This window comes from Tauraco erythrolophus, chromosome 4, assembly GCF_009769465.1.
Source record: "Tauraco erythrolophus isolate bTauEry1 chromosome 4, bTauEry1.pri, whole genome shotgun sequence".
Lineage (NCBI taxonomy): Eukaryota > Metazoa > Chordata > Aves > Musophagiformes > Musophagidae > Tauraco > Tauraco erythrolophus.
This window is the reverse complement of record NC_141468.1, coordinates 53299326-53316553: the sequence shown is the minus strand read 5'-3', so window position 1 is coordinate 53316553 and position 17228 is coordinate 53299326. Positions and strand designations below refer to the sequence as shown.

At 38.8% G+C, this 17228-nt stretch overlaps 1 protein-coding gene across 1 annotated transcript in view; it reads left to right on the top strand.

Annotated features, from left to right (window-relative positions):
* TMCC3 (transmembrane and coiled-coil domain family 3) overlaps positions 1-16641 on the top strand; it is a 44634-nt gene extending 27993 nt beyond the window's left edge. The window contains exons 2-4 of the mRNA XM_009977669.2: positions 11064-11950; positions 13443-13578; positions 16314-16641. Of these exons, the coding sequence (XP_009975971.1) occupies positions 11064-11950; positions 13443-13578; positions 16314-16616 (1326 nt within the window). The 3' untranslated portion in view covers positions 16617-16641. The remainder of the gene's footprint in view (positions 1-11063; positions 11951-13442; positions 13579-16313) is intronic.
* Positions 16642-17228: the final 587 nt, after the last annotated feature.

Genomic DNA, 17228 nt, shown 5'->3' with positions numbered 1-17228 from the left:
TTTTTCAACCCTCTCAATTACAATATCTAAGATTAAGGGGATTTAATTTAACCGTATTAAGTTGCTTTAGATTAGCAACGTGGTTTTAGCAGATTAAAAAAGACCAACTTGAACACAGTTTTTTCTACTGAATCTAATATGTTCTATGTAATTTAATCTGCTGTTCAACTGTAGAGTTTCTGAGCATTTTCCAGTAGTCTGTTAAACAAAGTCGCTACTGTTTCTTGCCTGTGGTTCTCATCTCACAGCCCTGCTTTTAGGAATGAATTTTGTGTTGGATGGCAGAGAGAAAGGAGCGGGTTTTTTATTTGTGTTTTGTTTTCTTGGGTTTTTTATTTAGTTTATGAGCACTAAATTTGTGCCTAAACTATGTACATAATACACATTCTCCTGTGTATTTATACTGCATGAAGAGATGTTCACCAAAGGTGCCCTGTAGTTGGAGTAGAAGGCAGTGAGCTTTGTAATGAGCCTTTAGTATCCGCAGGAGTTCATTCCACCCTTGACATTTTAGTTCTGGCCAAACAGAGATAGATGTATTTTCAGTTTGCAAACATCTCTGGAAAGAAAAGTCTGCTTTCATTCGCCATTACTGTCTTGGCAATACATAAAGGTTACTACTCAAGCTTGTTCAAAATGACATCAGAAGCTTTCTACCATACTCTCAAATTTTTGTGAATCCCCGTTAAAGGCAGTTGTTTAAAAAATGGTTTCTTTCTTTACCGCTAAAACTCAAAAAAAAAAAAAAAAAAAAGTGATTTAACACTCTTTACAAGTAGTATGATGACATAAGTATAATTTAACCTAGTTCATCTTCCAAAATTGTCTGAATTGCTATCTCAAAGTAATTCACTTTAATAAATCTCACTAATTGGAGAAGTGTGCTCTCCAGATAGGAATCTTTTTAAGACTAGATAAAAATTTTACTGTAGGGTTTTATTACTCTCTAATTGGGTGAATCTCTTTGTTTTTCTTTTCAGTTAGACAAGCTTTCTGCATTTTGGGTTTCTAATGGATGTTATCTTATTGACTTATGGAGCTTCTCTACAATACAGTTTCTTTTATGAGTTGAGATATCTTATGTAATGTGCATTAGTAGTTGAAGTTTATGGTCTATATAAAAATTTGAAAGAAAAAGGAAAAAAAATGGAGGATGGAGATGACCCAGCACTAGGTACAAATAGTCGGTTATTTGAGTTCAGTAAAATTGATACAACAGTCTTACCTGAACGTGATTCAGAGAGAAAAGACTGGTAGGAAGGTTGCTTATATTTATTTTAAAAAACAACCCCCCAGCCTCTTACAGGAATGATATGTGCCAGTACAAACTCATAAGCGTTTTAAAAGATTGTGTGAGAAACTATTCAAAATCATGTACTATAAACAGTGTTTAATGTATGGTGACTCCTTCAAGACAATTGACCTAAGAGTTTATTTAGACTTTCTGTAGGCTTCTAAAAAGATTTTCTTCCTTTGCAACTAACAAATAGGCAATCGGTGCACACACAAAATGTGTTTCTGGAGAGCGCACAAAACACTGGCTGAAGTAGTCGTTCACTCTGTGTTGCTGTTATGTGCACATGGAACCTCTTCAAAAAGGAGAATTCAGGGACATCTGCTTGTAGAGGCACACTCATCTGCAAAATGTGTGCTGTGTCTCTCTTTTACTGGAAAAGTTATCTTTTTTTCTAAATTCATATTTAGTTGTAACTATTTGAATTGACTGTCAGGGTGTAAACTTAAAATACCAGGCCCAGAGGAATTTCTCCAGAAAGGTGCACATCAGCTGAAACATGGCTTTATTTTTTTTCTCCTTATGTATATTAGACTTTCTGTGGACTAGTACTTGCTTATAACAATTTTACGCATATTTTTAAAAATATCTATAAAAGCGTATTTTTATACACGTACATTTATATAAATAAGAAGATTGTAAGCATACAAATAATATTTGAAGACATTTCCCCCTAATTAAGGGGAACTGCTATAGCTGCTCTTCAGAAGGGAAAGCATCGCCTCTGACCCAGTTTAGCAGTGTAGTCACAGCAGCAGAAAACCATGTTCCATTATATTTTTACTTTTCAAAACAATGTTATTTATGTTAACTTCAGGGACAATGTTTCATTTTCTTAGAGGAGGAAGATGTGCAAAGAGTACTGCCTGAGCAGGAAACTGTTTCTGTTGCCTAATGCTTTATATTGCCCCTTCAGTGAAAAGAAAGTAAAAGGCTTTTGCTGTCACAAAAAATAAATGTAAATAAGAAAATGCTTTAAAGTTCTGTTGTTGTGGTCTTCAGGAGGTAGAGGGTTAAATCTGTGGAATCTGCAGAGACTTTTGGTGCTTACTGCACTGCAATTAAGATGTTTTCTCCAGAGTTTATTCAGAGCAGTGTTAATAAGTTATGTATAATAGCTTAAAATACCATTATTGCAGCAGTTTTTGAATAACAAATGGCCTGTATAATAATGCATCTGTGTGATCCCAGTTTTAGTTATTCTTATCTTGCATAATGAAATACAGTTTTGTTATTAAAAAAAATAAAAATTATTTTTATTAAAGTAGGCTGTAAAAGAAAAGCTTTCATCTCTCCTTTTCTGGGCTTGTCTTTTTTCTTTTTTCTTTTTTATTTGTTTCAGTATATGTAGATCATGAAGTGTGGCCAAAGTTTTTGATTTTTGGTAGCCTAGTCTTCCTGCAGTTGTCTGCTTTTGGGCTTATTTGTGGTATTAGGTACAAATACAAGCCTTGGATATCAGGCGTGGAACAAAAAAATGCACTCATGTAGTGTGGCAAATAGTGAAAGTTTGCTTGTGTATATAAGTAACTAAGCTTTAAAAAATAAAGTTGTCTTGTCAAGAGATGTACTAGTTACTATGGAGAGGTAAACAAAATGTTCTTCAAAATGGAGATCCTTTCCTGAAGAGCAGCCTGAAGTATAAGGGCAAGGGTGAGGAGGAGAGGGGAAGGAGAGAGGAAGGAGAGACCTTGTGTTCAGCACACTTCTAAGTTCAAGTAGATGTGTTTGCTGCTGACAGTTGGAAGGAGGGCTAACAGGTATTGAACTTAATGGACAAGCAAAGCTTAGAGCCTCTCATATCTGAAAGAGAGATGGGAGGAATATCAGGTATATGTGAAGTGTTCTTAAAGAGGGGTCAAAGCCACAGCTGTAAGCCTTCCAGTAGTTCCCATAATAATGCACAACTACATCTAAGCTGCTCATTAGGCAGCTAGTTGTTGTTAGTCACATAATGTAATGAAGAAAACCTTATTTTTTGATTAGACCTTCATATTAAAATGAACTAAGAGTCCTGTGTGTAGGCAGAACTGCTGATGCAACAGAATTGTGTTTTAGGTTTTACTTTATCAACCCAGTGTGGAGAGAAGCAGGGGGGGAAGGAAGAAGCAAGCAGGCTGCTTTGAATAAGTGGCTCAGTTCATGTACAGGACAAGATGTGATTGTTTGTATGCTCAGGATGTGCTGCCACAGCATCAACGCAAATGAAAAGATTTTATGCGTGATGGAGCTATTGTTCTCTTGTTTATAAATGGAAGTTTTGCAATGGTTAAAACAAACAAAAGACCCACGTCTTGGGTCCTTTGCCTATGATGGTTGGTCTGTCTGGATGTAGAGTGGTTTGTCTCGGAATGGTAGCACTTCCAAAATTCTCTGCTACTGTAAAGTCTTAACGTTCCTGTTACAAAATAGCTTTTATTTAAGTGTTGCCAGCTCAAAGCAATAAAAAGTCATGAAGGAGACTTTCTAAAATCAGTCTTGGGTTGTGGGTTTGATTTTTGTACATCTATAAATCACATATTTAAAATTTCCTTAACATTGTGTGTATTTTGGTGGAAGGAGGACTTGGTTGGTGGTTGACTATTAAGTTAGATGTTGGAGCTATTTCTCCGTAACTGAGGCCAAGAAACTTAGTAATATTCCCTGAAAGTCTCTCGTATGGTTGTACAGTTCCAGGAGCTAGGATTTCAGGAAATACTTAGACAATATGAATAGTAACGAAATTGAGATGACTGTGAAGCAGAAAGAATCGGGCGGAGGGAGCAGGTAACCTGTTGTAGCTTTATCAACATGGAATAGATAATTTGTGATGTGAAGTTAGACAATGGAGTGACACGAAGGAAAAGACACTCTAAATCACAAGTAGCTGGAAATCAGAAGCATGTGCTGCAACTATGAGAAGTGGTTAGTCATGGCAGAGATGTAGCTGGCTTTTTATCAAATTCTCATTCACGGAAAAGAATTTAATAATTGAAAATGTATTGCAGCTGGCTTTTCACAGAGTATTTCACAGTATGCTGGAAAATTTCATTCTTGCCACCTATTTGAACATCTTTAGGAAAAAGAAACTTGTTATTGAATGGGAGGGGAGGAAAATCCACAAAAGTGGGGTGGGGAACACTTATTAGAAACACTAAAAGTGAACAATTGAATTGAACAATTAGTCTAGAAGAAGAGATACAGAATGTCTTGCATCACTCTTCAAAAATGTGCCACCCCCACACTGATTCATAGTGGCTGTTTTTTTGAGGAATTTGTCAGGTGAAAGGTGTGCTCCTTCAGTGGGACTGGGAGTGCAAGCTTCTTACAAGCACTTGGTGAAACCACCTGTCTAGCACCTGGGGCTCCCAAGTATTTCTTTATATATGGAAACGCATAAAAGTGACATTTATTTTCATTTAAGAAGTTAAGGGAGAGTATTTTAATGACTTCTCCTTAACAACACTTATCTAAAGAGTGAGACTGATCTGAAGCAAAATAGTTAACTGTGCGGGGTGGAGCCTACCTCTTGCCCATTCAAGATTAAGCGTAGTAAATCTGAGTATTAGTTCATCGCTGCATTGTTTTCCCTAGCCAGGACAGTGGGTTTTTTACGTGACTGCTGCTGGACAGTAAATGGAGAGTAGTTTGCTTGCTTTTATAAAGGCCTGTTGAAGTTTCTGGCGTCTAGGCGCAGAAGTTGTTTGGATCGCAACTGGTTTGCTCCCGTGAGTTTTATGCTGTAGAACAACCTGGAACAGGACTGAGTGCGAGTTGTGACAGGGGAGACTTTTTGGTGGATGGTGTTGGGTTTCAAAGGAGCTGGAGTTAGCAATGAAGCAGAAAATTGCCTCTTCCCCCCATTGTTCTCTTCTCCCGTTGTTGGTCTAATCTGAAATAGTGACATATCTAAAAACTTAGTTACACACAAGCAGTGACCTAGCTAATTTGGCCTTAGTTTAGTCCTTTAATTAGAAATTAGTTAAAAGGTTATTTCTGGGATACTCCTAGTTTGAACTGAGTGTGTCCTTAGGCTTTGAGGCAAAACAATGTTGGTGTGAACTTGGCTGTTTGAGTCGCAAGTTATACATGGCTATTTGGCATTGACCAAATTAGACCAAGAGAGTAAAAGCTGACTTTCTACTAACACCAGAACTTGTGTGTATATGCTTTCTTTGACATTGCTTTCTACAGTTTGTTTTAAAGCATTTTAAATTTTTTTTTTTGCTTAAACTAAAATTACAAGCATGTTTACATTTTCCTTGAGATGCCTGTGCTTACAGTCTCAGCTCTGTGGTACTGATAAAATGAATTAAAATGGAGGGAAAGATAGGTGATGGGTTATAGAGGAACTGTGGGGGTAAAAGAACCACCTTCTGTATTATTCGACTCCATCAGCTTTTGCCAGTTGGTCTCAGACAAATCTCTTACCCTGGATCTCTGAGTTCCCCAGTAAAAAGTAGAAGCAGGGTTTGCTGTCTGTCTCCATTCCTATATCCTCAACCCTCTGCATGATTGTTAGTATGATGTTCTGTGTGGAGATACTTCTAGATGTTACTATTAAGTAGCTGTCTAAAAAACGTGAGCAGAAGGTGTTTTGCTGTAACATACTATACGGCAATTTTGGGGGCTGATTTTATATAACTTAAAACCTTTTATGATGATTAAGCACCATTTTAAGCCTTTCATGAAGGACTCTTCTGTGGATTTTAGAAGGAGCAGTGACTTAGATGATAAAACTCTCTCCCCAAACACATTTCTGCTTTGGAATATACTGAATAAGTAACAAAACCTCGTCTGTGTGTGCTTTTATCCATTGGAACCCCTGTGCTTCTGGTATATGTATACTTCTTGACAAAAAGAGAATTACTCTTGAATATATTTGTTGCTGCTGCTAAACCCTAAAAGCTTTACAGCTGCCTTAATCCCATCTTGTATGTTTCTTACAGGATTCTTTTTCTAAGCACTAATCAGATACACCTCTAAAAGTCTTGCAAGATAGATTTAAATTGTCATCAAAAGCTTTTGTTGAGCTTGCACAGCTATGACTGATGATGGTAATGAGGCTGTTTGGGGAAAGAAAAAAACAAAACAACCAACCACCTTTGAACTGAGCCTATTTGAAGTAAGTAGATGACTTTGTGTCTTCATGGTTTGCTTCTGTTAGTGAGGCAAGCCAAAGATGTGTGCTTTCTGCACCCCGATGCGTATATGCAGTCAATGACTCTGTCTTGCAAATACTTTTTCTCTGTGCTTCTTTCAGCCACTTTTTGTTAAAAGAGTGTGAAAGAAATCTGTGAAATGAACACTAAGGTTGTTTGACACCTAAACATAGGTGGCTGAGCTCTCACTTGTTGGTGGAGAGCTATTGACACAGTCAGTGGAACAGAGGAAGTGATTCATCTGAGCAGCCGTGAGATGTGTGCTTGAGGGTGGGCTGCATGCTTTCTGTGCTCTATGCACTCCAGATTTCTTTCTCCCACATGGATCCCACCCAGGATCTTTGGGGAAGAAATAACCATCTACATCTGCTTCGCATTTTGCAACCAGAGGATATAATGGCCAATCTACGTAGGCTGTTAAGCATGATGCCTTTGCCCGTTCAGCAGTTCCTGTCCATATGGAACCCCTTTCCAAAGGTCTTACCTGTGGCATTTGGGCGCATGGGTCCTTTTGTGCTCAGAGCTCCTTGTTGGCATGGCCTGCAAATCTGAGCTTTGGGTTCCTTTTGCAGATGGTAAGTGAGAAAACATGTGGATCATTATGACATCCTTGCTTCTGTGATTGGGTTTCAAAGGCACTATTGTACTCTGAATGAGTCTTAACGAATGGCAGGTTGCCTTTTGCCCAGCCCGTTTCAGGCAGAAAGTATACCTGCCAGTTCAAGAGTAATGACAGGTTCCTAGCAGCGTGCCTGTGTTCACTGCACCAAGCAGTTATTTTGCTGTCTCTTTTGAAGCTCTGGACTTCGACTTGAAACGGGCTGTGTGAACAGCCTGGCCGTGCAGCCAGGGGTCTACTTTGCTCCATGGAAGAAGGGGCAGAATGAAGTTGCTGTACCCCTCTGAGAGGGATCTATCTAGTCATCCGTGGTGTTTGGCTCTAACGCAGGCAAGGAGCCCGAACTGCTGCACTCCTAAATCACTGTTCTTAAAAGCTAGACTTTGGGCAGCACAAACGTTAACATTAGTTCTCAACTGAATTGTAGCAAAGTACATATGTGAACTACTCCATAAAATGCAGTGGTTGCTCCAAGCCTCAGATTTCTTCTTTCAAGCTAACTTCAGCTATGGCTATCCCAGTAACCATGTGCAATTTGGTGCTTCCATGGCCTAGAAGCCAGATCCTGGACATGTCTCTGGTACTTCTGCAGACTCTAGGCTGGTGCATTGCCTTCCTTGTGTTACCACGTGTCTCAGAAATGCTTCCTCTGATCTATTGCTAATCCCCAGCTCTCTATTAGTTGTTATTGTGATAGGAGAGATGTATGATGATTCCATTCTTTTTTTTTTTAAGAGCTTCTCACTTCCAAGAATGAGTGGTCCCAGATAGGTTGTTTTGATTATTGGTGCTACTACTGCATGTGTATATTTGTTTGTTTGCTTATTTTGTTTTCTTTTGGCAGCCACACTGAAAATCTTAAAAAAACAAATCAATCTCTAAACAACAACTTTATTATTAACAGCTTGGTGCCCTCATCAGGTGCTGGTGACCCGAGAGTCACAGAAAGAACAATGGCATGGATGGCATTCGTTGTCTCCTCCCGTAGAATAGCTGGAAGACCACTTGTGTAGTCCAAGGGGGATGTGTGTTCAGCCTTCTGCATGTGGGAGAACTTCAGCCCACATCACAGGAGAGTGCGTCAGTCCCTGTGGGGATCAGGTAGCATCCTAGACTCCTACTGACAGTCTTCTGCTCCTTGTAATAACCTGGCATTCGATACAGCGGGAAGTGCAAGCTATGTGTATAGTGCTTCAGGAAGGTACACAGAGGGTATTTCTTATCTTAAGATTTGAGACTGTTGCAGCAAGGAGACTTTGGAATAGGATTTGAAATAGGATTTGAAGTTGGACCTCTGGTGTCTTGGGGTAACATTAGTGTTGAGCTATAGAGATATCCCAAATGGATCTTTGCCAAACTGTTCTACCTCATCAAGATAGAAGACAGGTGATAAGCCCATTGTCTAGAGATACCTGGGTCCTTCAGTGTCTGCTTGCTTCTGACTGAAAACAAAACAAACAAAAAAAACCCGAAAACCAAACCCTCTCCCCTGCAAACTCACGCAAAAACAACCAACCAACCAAAAAAAACCCACAAACCCAAACCACAAAACCCCCAAAAAAACCCACCCCACCAACAAAAAGGTGTATTGCATCAAGAGAAGATTTCAAGAGCTTCTGTTGCTTGACCCAACCTTGTATCAAGACAACTGCCATTTTGGCCAAATACGATCAGATAGAGGAACGTCTCGTATATGATTCTTCCGTACCCTTGGTGAGCTCTTAATCCAGGAAGCTAAAAACCTATTCCTAGTAGTGTTTTGGGAATTTAGACACAATTCTTTTCCAAACTTCGCTGAATTTAAACTGACCTTATGATTAGTTTTGCTCACTTCAGAAGTGGATTTGCTACATGCTAATTGATTTCCTCAACTCCAAAAGCAATGTGACTTTCAGCAGATGTGTTCCCTCAACACTATTGTTCTTTTTCATCTCTATTAATGTTGTGACCTTGAACTTCCAGGAAGGCAGGGGTTGCACGGTGATGATAAACCTTGCTGACCACTAGAGACTCCAGTGAGAGAGAGAGGACATAAGGGAGAAGGGATCTGATTTGGGCTTGTATCCAATTATTACAATACATTTTTAGACTATTTTGTACTAAGGAAGTAAACACTTAATGCTGGGTGAAGGTTACAGATAGACCCACCCATTCTTGGAAGTATGCACAGCTTGTCCTGAGTGACATCAGTGATGGATCTGTCTTGTCTGTATATGCAATTCAGTGATTTATTACAGTATAATTCTGTGCCAAAGCTTATTCAAAAAAGTCTTAGTTTGTTTCAGGAAACTATTGTTTTATACCGAGCTTTTTCTCTTTGCTGAATTTGTCCAGACCCAGTAAACCCATTTAAAGAAATATTTGCAGTATGAGGTACAGATCTAGTATTTAAGCTTTTCAGCTATTTGCCTTGATTGCTTTTCTTTGCTGTATAAGCCTTTGGAAAGATTTTTGCAAATCTGTCCAAATATAAGCAAATATTTTTGTGCATATTAAATGTGTATTTTAGCTACAACAACAGTACTATGAGTGTTAACACTTCAAAAGTGATCTAAAAAAGTTATTTTTATTTTCTATTAGTTGTATTTCTAAGACTTTTCAATTAGAAAAAAAAATCAGTAAAAATGGAAGTTAGTTTTGATGCTTGTGATTTTTTTCATTCTTTAAATTAGGTTTCACCCTGAATATAGAATGCCATCCATGTGCAAATGCTAAAATGAGATCTCATCAATAAAGTGGATTTTCTGTGAAGGACTTATGACTGATGATATTAAATCATACGCAGTTTTTATATATTTATAAAAACTACTTGAACCTCTTTTTAATAATTCAGCATATGGCTCAATATAAATTATTTTTAAAAAACTGGTAAAGTTCAGAGTTATTAGGCCACAGCACTAGTTTAGTCCTTGGAATAGAGTCCAAGTCTTAAAAGTTGCCATTAACCAATATTCTCCAGAGGAAATTGTCAACTCCAGAACTCTTCAGTTTGCATTTTTCAAGTGTCCGTTTTCCTTAAAGGTTGGTGAATGTGAAATTTTATGTTACCTCGTTTGCACCCTAAGCAGTGCAGTAGCAAAAGAAAAAGAGAAAAAAAAGAAAAAAAGGTACTGTAATTCTCAGGAATATAAGAATATAACATAGGAGTAGAAATGATCTTGTCTCTGAAATGGTCCGATACATATCCAATTTTATGGCTGTATTACCCTCTCTGTGCTTGTGACCCATCATGATAGACGCAGGGTGAGAATAGTTCTCGTGATAAATCTGTGCATGATGCATGTCATTAACAGCAGGACACCACATCTGGTTCCTGAGCCTGTGTTTTAAGGGGAATACACGAATACTGGAGAGAACTTCCAGGAGGGCCACCAAAACTGTGCAAGGATGAGAAAACAAGCCTTATGACAATGCTTAATGATATTTTTATGTTTTTAATCAAGGAAAAGTCTGAATGGTGATTACTGAACACGTATGTGCACATAGGTCTTGCTGCAAGATCTTCAGTATTGTAGACAATAAGCAATGCTGTTGTTGGAAAACAAACTTTTAACATAGGATGTCAGACATTTTGAAGCAAAGAGTAGATAAAACATTTCACAAATGCATCTTTAAAAGATACTTTAATACAGCTTCTACCCTGTCTCTGCAATGGTCTTGCCTGAGCAATTGTATTAGTTCCCTCTGGTCTTAAAGCTCTGAAAACCGATTATGGCTAGAGCATTTGTTAAGCAGTCTCTGTAGATATGATGTCGTGGCAGCTTTAATGAAACGTACCTTCTCTGTCATAGAGGCTAGCACGAGCTGCTAATAGGGATGAAGCTGTTCTGGTTAGGTCATTTGTGTCTTATGCCTCCCCTGTGGCTTTGACTTTATAAGAGGAAATTTCTATTTTACTACTCTAAGCTACTTTATATTGTGTACTTGTTATAATTACGTGTGGAAAACTGAAAGCTGGATTTAAAAAAGTAAAATTCAGATTCCATTTATCTCTTTTCTGTCTCCTCAGGTGGAAAGACATGACATGAATACCCTGAGTTTACCACTTAACATTCGCCGTGGAGGCTCTGACACCAACCTGAACTTTGATGTACCAGATGGGGTCCTAGAGTTTCACAAAGTCAAACTCAGTGCAGATAGCTTGAAACAGAAGATCCTCAAGGTTACAGAACAGATCAAAGTTGAACAAACAGCTCGAGATGGAAATGTGGCTGAGTATTTGAAACTGGTAAACAGTGCAGACAAGCAACAGGCTGGGCGCATTAAACAAGTCTTTGAGAAAAAGAACCAGAAGTCTGCCCACTCCATTGCCCAGCTGCAGAAGAAATTGGAACAGTATCACAGAAAGCTCAAGGATATTGAACAAAATGGATCTTCCAAAAGCACTAAGGATACTTCTAAAGATAACTTGAAAGATATTCAGCATGGAAAACCACGTGGAACAGAGAGCAGCAAGTCGAGTGTGCCGGGTGTATCCTTGACACCACCTGTCTTTGTCTTCAGCAAGTCTAGAGAGTTTGCAAACCTGATCAGAAACAAATTTGGCAGTGCGGACAACATTGCTCATCTCAAAAATACCTTGGATGAATTTCGGCCAGAAACGAGTTCTAGAACATATGGGGGCAGTGCCACCATTGTTGCCAAACCAAAGTATGTTAGTGATGATGAATGCTCAAGCGGGACCTCTGGCTCAGCAGATAGTAATGGGAATACTTCCTTTGGTCCTGCTGTGGCAAGTACCCTGGACAGTCAAGGAAAGCTTTCCATGATTTTGGAGGAACTAAGGGAGATTAAGGAGACACAGTCCCAATTAGCTGATGATATTGAGAATTTGAAAGCACAATTTAAAAGAGACTATGGCTTTATTTCTCAGATGTTACAAGAGGAAAGATATAGGTATATTTTCTTTTAACTGTTCTTTTGAAATGGCTTTTGAATGGATATAGAAGCTATTTGGAAAGTGTAAATGTGGGTGTGTGCTTGTGTGTGATATTTCAGAAGCAAGAGGGAAAAATAATTCAAATCAGTATCTGGTACCAAAATGTTCCACTCCTTCCAATAACTGAAAATACCTGTAGAACATTAATATTTCCTATCAAATGATGTGGTACTTCTTTGCCTTTTGTAGAAGGCTTGTCAGAAAATTCCCTCATCTGACATCTTACTGGCATATTGTATTATGTGACTACTGCATATAGGAGATGCCAATTGTTTTGTAACTGGTAGAAGAATGATGATCTATTGCAACTTGGAAACGCTCATCAGTCTACAGTGTAGCAGAGCTGACTTACAGCTGACAAATATACCCTTTAGTTCTGTGTACCTTCTCCAAATGCTCTTCAGACACATTGCTGTCGTGTGGATGCAATGTCACTTAGTACCCTGGTGTAGCACATGGCTGTGAAATGTCATATTAAGTGCTGTAGCACAACTTCCTCTTGCATTTGTTACTTGGCAATTAATTCCTTTATCATCAACTGTGGGAAGTGAGGTATGCTCTACAGAGGGCTTGCACCTGCTGTACCTTTATCCCATTTGTCATATCGCTTGTTAAAGTAAGTGTTAATTCTTGAAGTCTTTACTACACTAATGGGCAAAAACTCCGTATGACTTGCAATATTTAATGTTTCTCTTGTTTACCCTTCTTGAAATACAAGGGAAGGTGGTAACATGGGGGAGGAAAGAACAGAGAAAATGACCTACTGCATTCAGGACTTGGGTTTCAGGAGAAGGCTGAGCGGCCTTTTCTGACAGCTCACTGCCATTAAGATCTCAAGCCTCCTGCCACCATTTCCACAGCTAGACAATTCTACCTCCATCATTTTTGTGCTGACTGCAGTGTTTGCCTGTTTGTGTGTTAAACTAAGTTATAAATGCGCCAAAAAAAAATTTCATTTTCTGATGGTTCAGTTGAAATGGTTTACCGTGCAGAGACATGCCAGAACAGGCTGTACATGAATGGCAGGACCTTGCAGTTGTGTTTGAGAGGGGATCCAGGGAACATATTTTTCCTTTCGCTACTGGCGAGCTGTTAAGTGGCTCAAGCTTACTTATGAAACTATATCTTCTTGTCTAAATGAAAAGTGAGAAATGGAAAAATGTGAGTTGGATACCCTTAGCCACTGTTTATAGTTCAAATAATTTGCCAATGATGTACAAATATTTGCTTTTTAACACCCACTTCCAGCAAAAAAAAAGGCTTTCAGTTTGCTGAATAAATGCTTGTGGAGAGTTTCCAAAGTTTTTACTGATTTCTCTGTGCTCTGTAATGCCAGTCAGATGAATCCGTAGCACACTGAGAAGTTGCCTTTTAAAATGCGTAATTATTTTCATGATTTAGCATTACTTGAATAGAACGCACTAAATTTAGACCTTTTTTCCTGATAAGATACGAAAGATTGGAAGACCAGTTAAATGACCTCACTGATCTTCATCAACATGAGACAGCAAACTTGAAACAAGAGTTAGCCAGCATAGAGGAGAAAGTGGCGTATCAGGCATATGAGCGATCACGAGATGTTCAGGTACTTTTTGTTTCTTTCTTTCTTTCCTAATCATAACCTTCTAACATTTTGTAGAAATCTGGTACTGTAAAACACTTGCATCTTTCTACATCTCGGTATCTAAGGGATCTGGGGAAAGATTTAAGCCCATGTTTTGTCTGTTTTAAGATGAAAACCCAGCACATTTAAATAGATGACAAACTCTGTTTGTTTCAATGGGTTCGGAATTTTATCTGCCAGAATTGATGATACAGCGTGGACAGACTTGTGGATGAAGAATAGCCTGTTTTAATTTCATTCACCAGAGGAGAAAGGAATTGAGTCTCCTTGTATTGTGTAAAATGCCACTTTTGACAATGTCCTAACACAAACCTCTCGCTCAGACTTTTGACAACATAGTAGTCGAAATCACTGGCAAGGTTTATTATAAATTGAGTTTAAGGTGAAAAGTAAGAGAGCCAATTAAATATATTTGTAGATTTGCCAATTATAATTTAAGAGTTTTAATCCATGGTCAGAACGGCCCTTATACTCAAAGCTGTAGGGTGTGTTCACCTCAGTGATCAGTTGGTCATGTCTGGCTTCGATCAAAAGTCAGTAATAATTTCTACAAGTTTGTCCTGACAGCATGTAGTTACATACTTGAATATTTATATACAATATAAGCATTTATAAAATGCATAATACTTCTACCTGTAGTCTGAGCAAGTGTTGGAAAATGGTGAAAACATTGGTTTTGCCTTACCGTGGATTTAAATTCACTGACAACTGAGGAATGCTCAGACTGTCTTCATATTGGCTCAGATGGTGAAAAAAAAACCCCAACCCTGTCCTGTACACACCTGTGCTCATGTTTCTAAGTGTAGAGAGGTCAGGCAGCAGGACGATCATCCTGTTTCCTGATTGTCATAAGAGTCAGGAACCCCTGGGAACAGAATGGGAAAGAGATGGTACTGAATCTAAGCATGTCATAGGTTCCTTTGTAGGTTTAAAGAGAGGTCTCTCATGCAGGACGCCTTTCTGTGAAGGCATCTTGAGGATGTAAAAACTGAATGAGACCCAAGTTCTCCAGCAGAAGGACTGTGAAATGTTCACTAACTCATTAGCAGAACCCTGGAGAAGTGTCAAACTTTTAAAATTAATTGAAGTGCCATGTTGTTACAACCTTGTTTGTTTTCTCTCTGTACGGTTGGTCCTATCTAAACCTATCTCTTTGGGGGTTTGGCAAATAAAGCTAAAAAAGAGTAAAAGCATTTAAGTTGTGGATATTTTAAGTAACAACCTAACTTAGGGACGTTCTGTCCCTAAGGAATGGGCAGATAGTTTTTAAAACACTTGTTCAGCCTCTCAATGCAAATCAGACTTTTACAACTGGACTTTCTCTAAAGCAGCACGAGATGATTTGAGAATAACTTAGAGTGGAAGAAGAACCAGGAAAGTTCTTTAGTGTGTAGTGGAGAGCATGTGTGAGCCCCAAGGGACTTTATGCCACCCATTAGGAGCTATCTTCTATGTTATTATTAATTCCTAGAACAGGGGAAAGGAAGCAGCCTTTTGCAAGGTCCCGTGCCATGCGCTTTGTGCTGACTTCGGTGCCTGGTTGATGACGTGGTAAGCCAGTTAAACTTGCCAAAACAACAGAGAACTGGCCCAGCCAAAGGAAGCTAATAACTCGGTGTGCAGTGGTTTTGTTTCTTTTTACAGGAGGATTGGGTCGAATCAGCGTACTGTGTCATTAGGTAAATGCCCCTCCCAGTGCAAGGAAGATGTTTGACGTTTCAGAGTGGGGAAGGAAGTAGGGATGCTGGAGCATGATTTTTCCCTTTCACACAGTGGTAAAATGCTATGTCAAGTTGATCAATCTCATTAAATGATAGCCTCACACCATGTTACATAGTGGTGCCCAAGTCCCAACTCCAGCAAAAAGTGGCATTTTGGCAAGTAAGTGAAGCAGTAAGAAATTTTTCCATGTTTCACTTTGAGAGGGCTTAAGTGTGGGGTTAGTGACTTAGGAACTGTTTTACTCAAAGATCATTTTTAGTGCACCCTCAAGAAGAGCAACATCGGCTTTCTTTAGAACAAAAAGTGAAGCGGAATATATCATGTGAGAGAAAGAATCCCATAAAAGCATCGCCACAGATTTCTCTGCTGTCTCTGCTGTGCACTGCCTGCTTGGGGTATGGATTACTGAGCCTTTACCCTAACAGAAGGAGAAGGCAATCTCTTACTGAGGACTCAATTCCAGTCCTGTATGATGGGTGGCTTTGAGAGAAAAAGTGATGCAGACCAGAGAGGTGGTGTAAACTAAATGGTACACGTTGCAAAGTAGATTTAATTGGTATCACAGCAAGCCTGTGCTGCCCTAATGTTTTCTGTAGCGTATACAAAGAATGATGCTGTTTTAATGCAGTGAAAGCTGCTATGGCAACAGCTTTCCCAGTACTTTATCTCATCAGTATATGCAGGAAACATTGTCTGTTGTGAACATTAGAGTTTATGATACTTTTTCTCAAACATGAAAAACGTAAAAACAACATTTTGGACAGTGTTGTCAGACTTGATTGTGCCTGAGCAGGCACTGATGCACAAGTGCAGATATATATGTACGTTTATTTTTAAAAGAGTTGGTTCATTTAAGTTTTAGAAGTCTATAATAAATTACTTTTCTAATCTAGCTGATGGATGGCTGCGCAGCTAAAACAGGAAAAGTCGTGTATAGAAATACAGCTGTTCTTATTCTTGTTTTCTGTCTCCAGGAAGCCTTGGAATCATGCCAGACCCGGGTTTCGAAGCTGGAACTTCATCAGCAGGAGCAGCAAGCACAGCAGTCCGAAACGGTTAATGCCAAAGTGCTCCTGGGGAAATGTATAAATGTTATCCTGGCCTTCATGACTGTCATCTTAGTGTGCGTTTCTACTATTGCAAAGTTCATTGCTCCTATGATGAAGAGCCGTTTTCATATCATTTGCACATTTTTTGCAGTGACACTGCTGGCAATATTTTGTAAAAACTGGGATCATATCATTTGTGCCATAGAAAGGATGATTATACCAAGATGAAGCTGCTGATCTGGCTGCTTTCTTTTTCTTTTTCTTTTTTTTTTTTTGTTCTCCTTCCCCTGCCAGTTTAAGTGCTGTACGTATACAAATTATTTTTGGTTAGTTTAAATGTGCAAACTGGATGGAGAAGGCTACAGTGACTCTTGGACTTTGAGGTGTAAATACATAGATGCATACTTGTTGGCAGTCACTTGCCTGTTCAGTCAGATGGTGTCTAACTGGCTATGTCTTTGATGAACTGCTCGCTTATGTTAGTCTTCTGCCTTAATCCAATGGGTTTTCCACTTTACAAACCCACACCTACAAAAGACGATATGATGCTCTGGGAGGGATCCAGGCAACTGCAAATGTCAGGTGTGCTTTTTACTAGACTGGAGTACAAAGATTGTGATCAGGAGTGTATCAGCCCTGTTAGACAAATAAGTTAATTATCTCTCTGAATCCAATTAGAATGATAAGCTGAATTATACAATCATATGTATTAATAGTTCTTGATTCCAAATTAACATGTGTTTGTATTATGGGGTTATTTGGGACCAGCAAAACTCGATGCTTCTGCTAGTAACCTTTTGCACAGAGAGTTTATTGTTTATAAATTATACCAGTGATGAC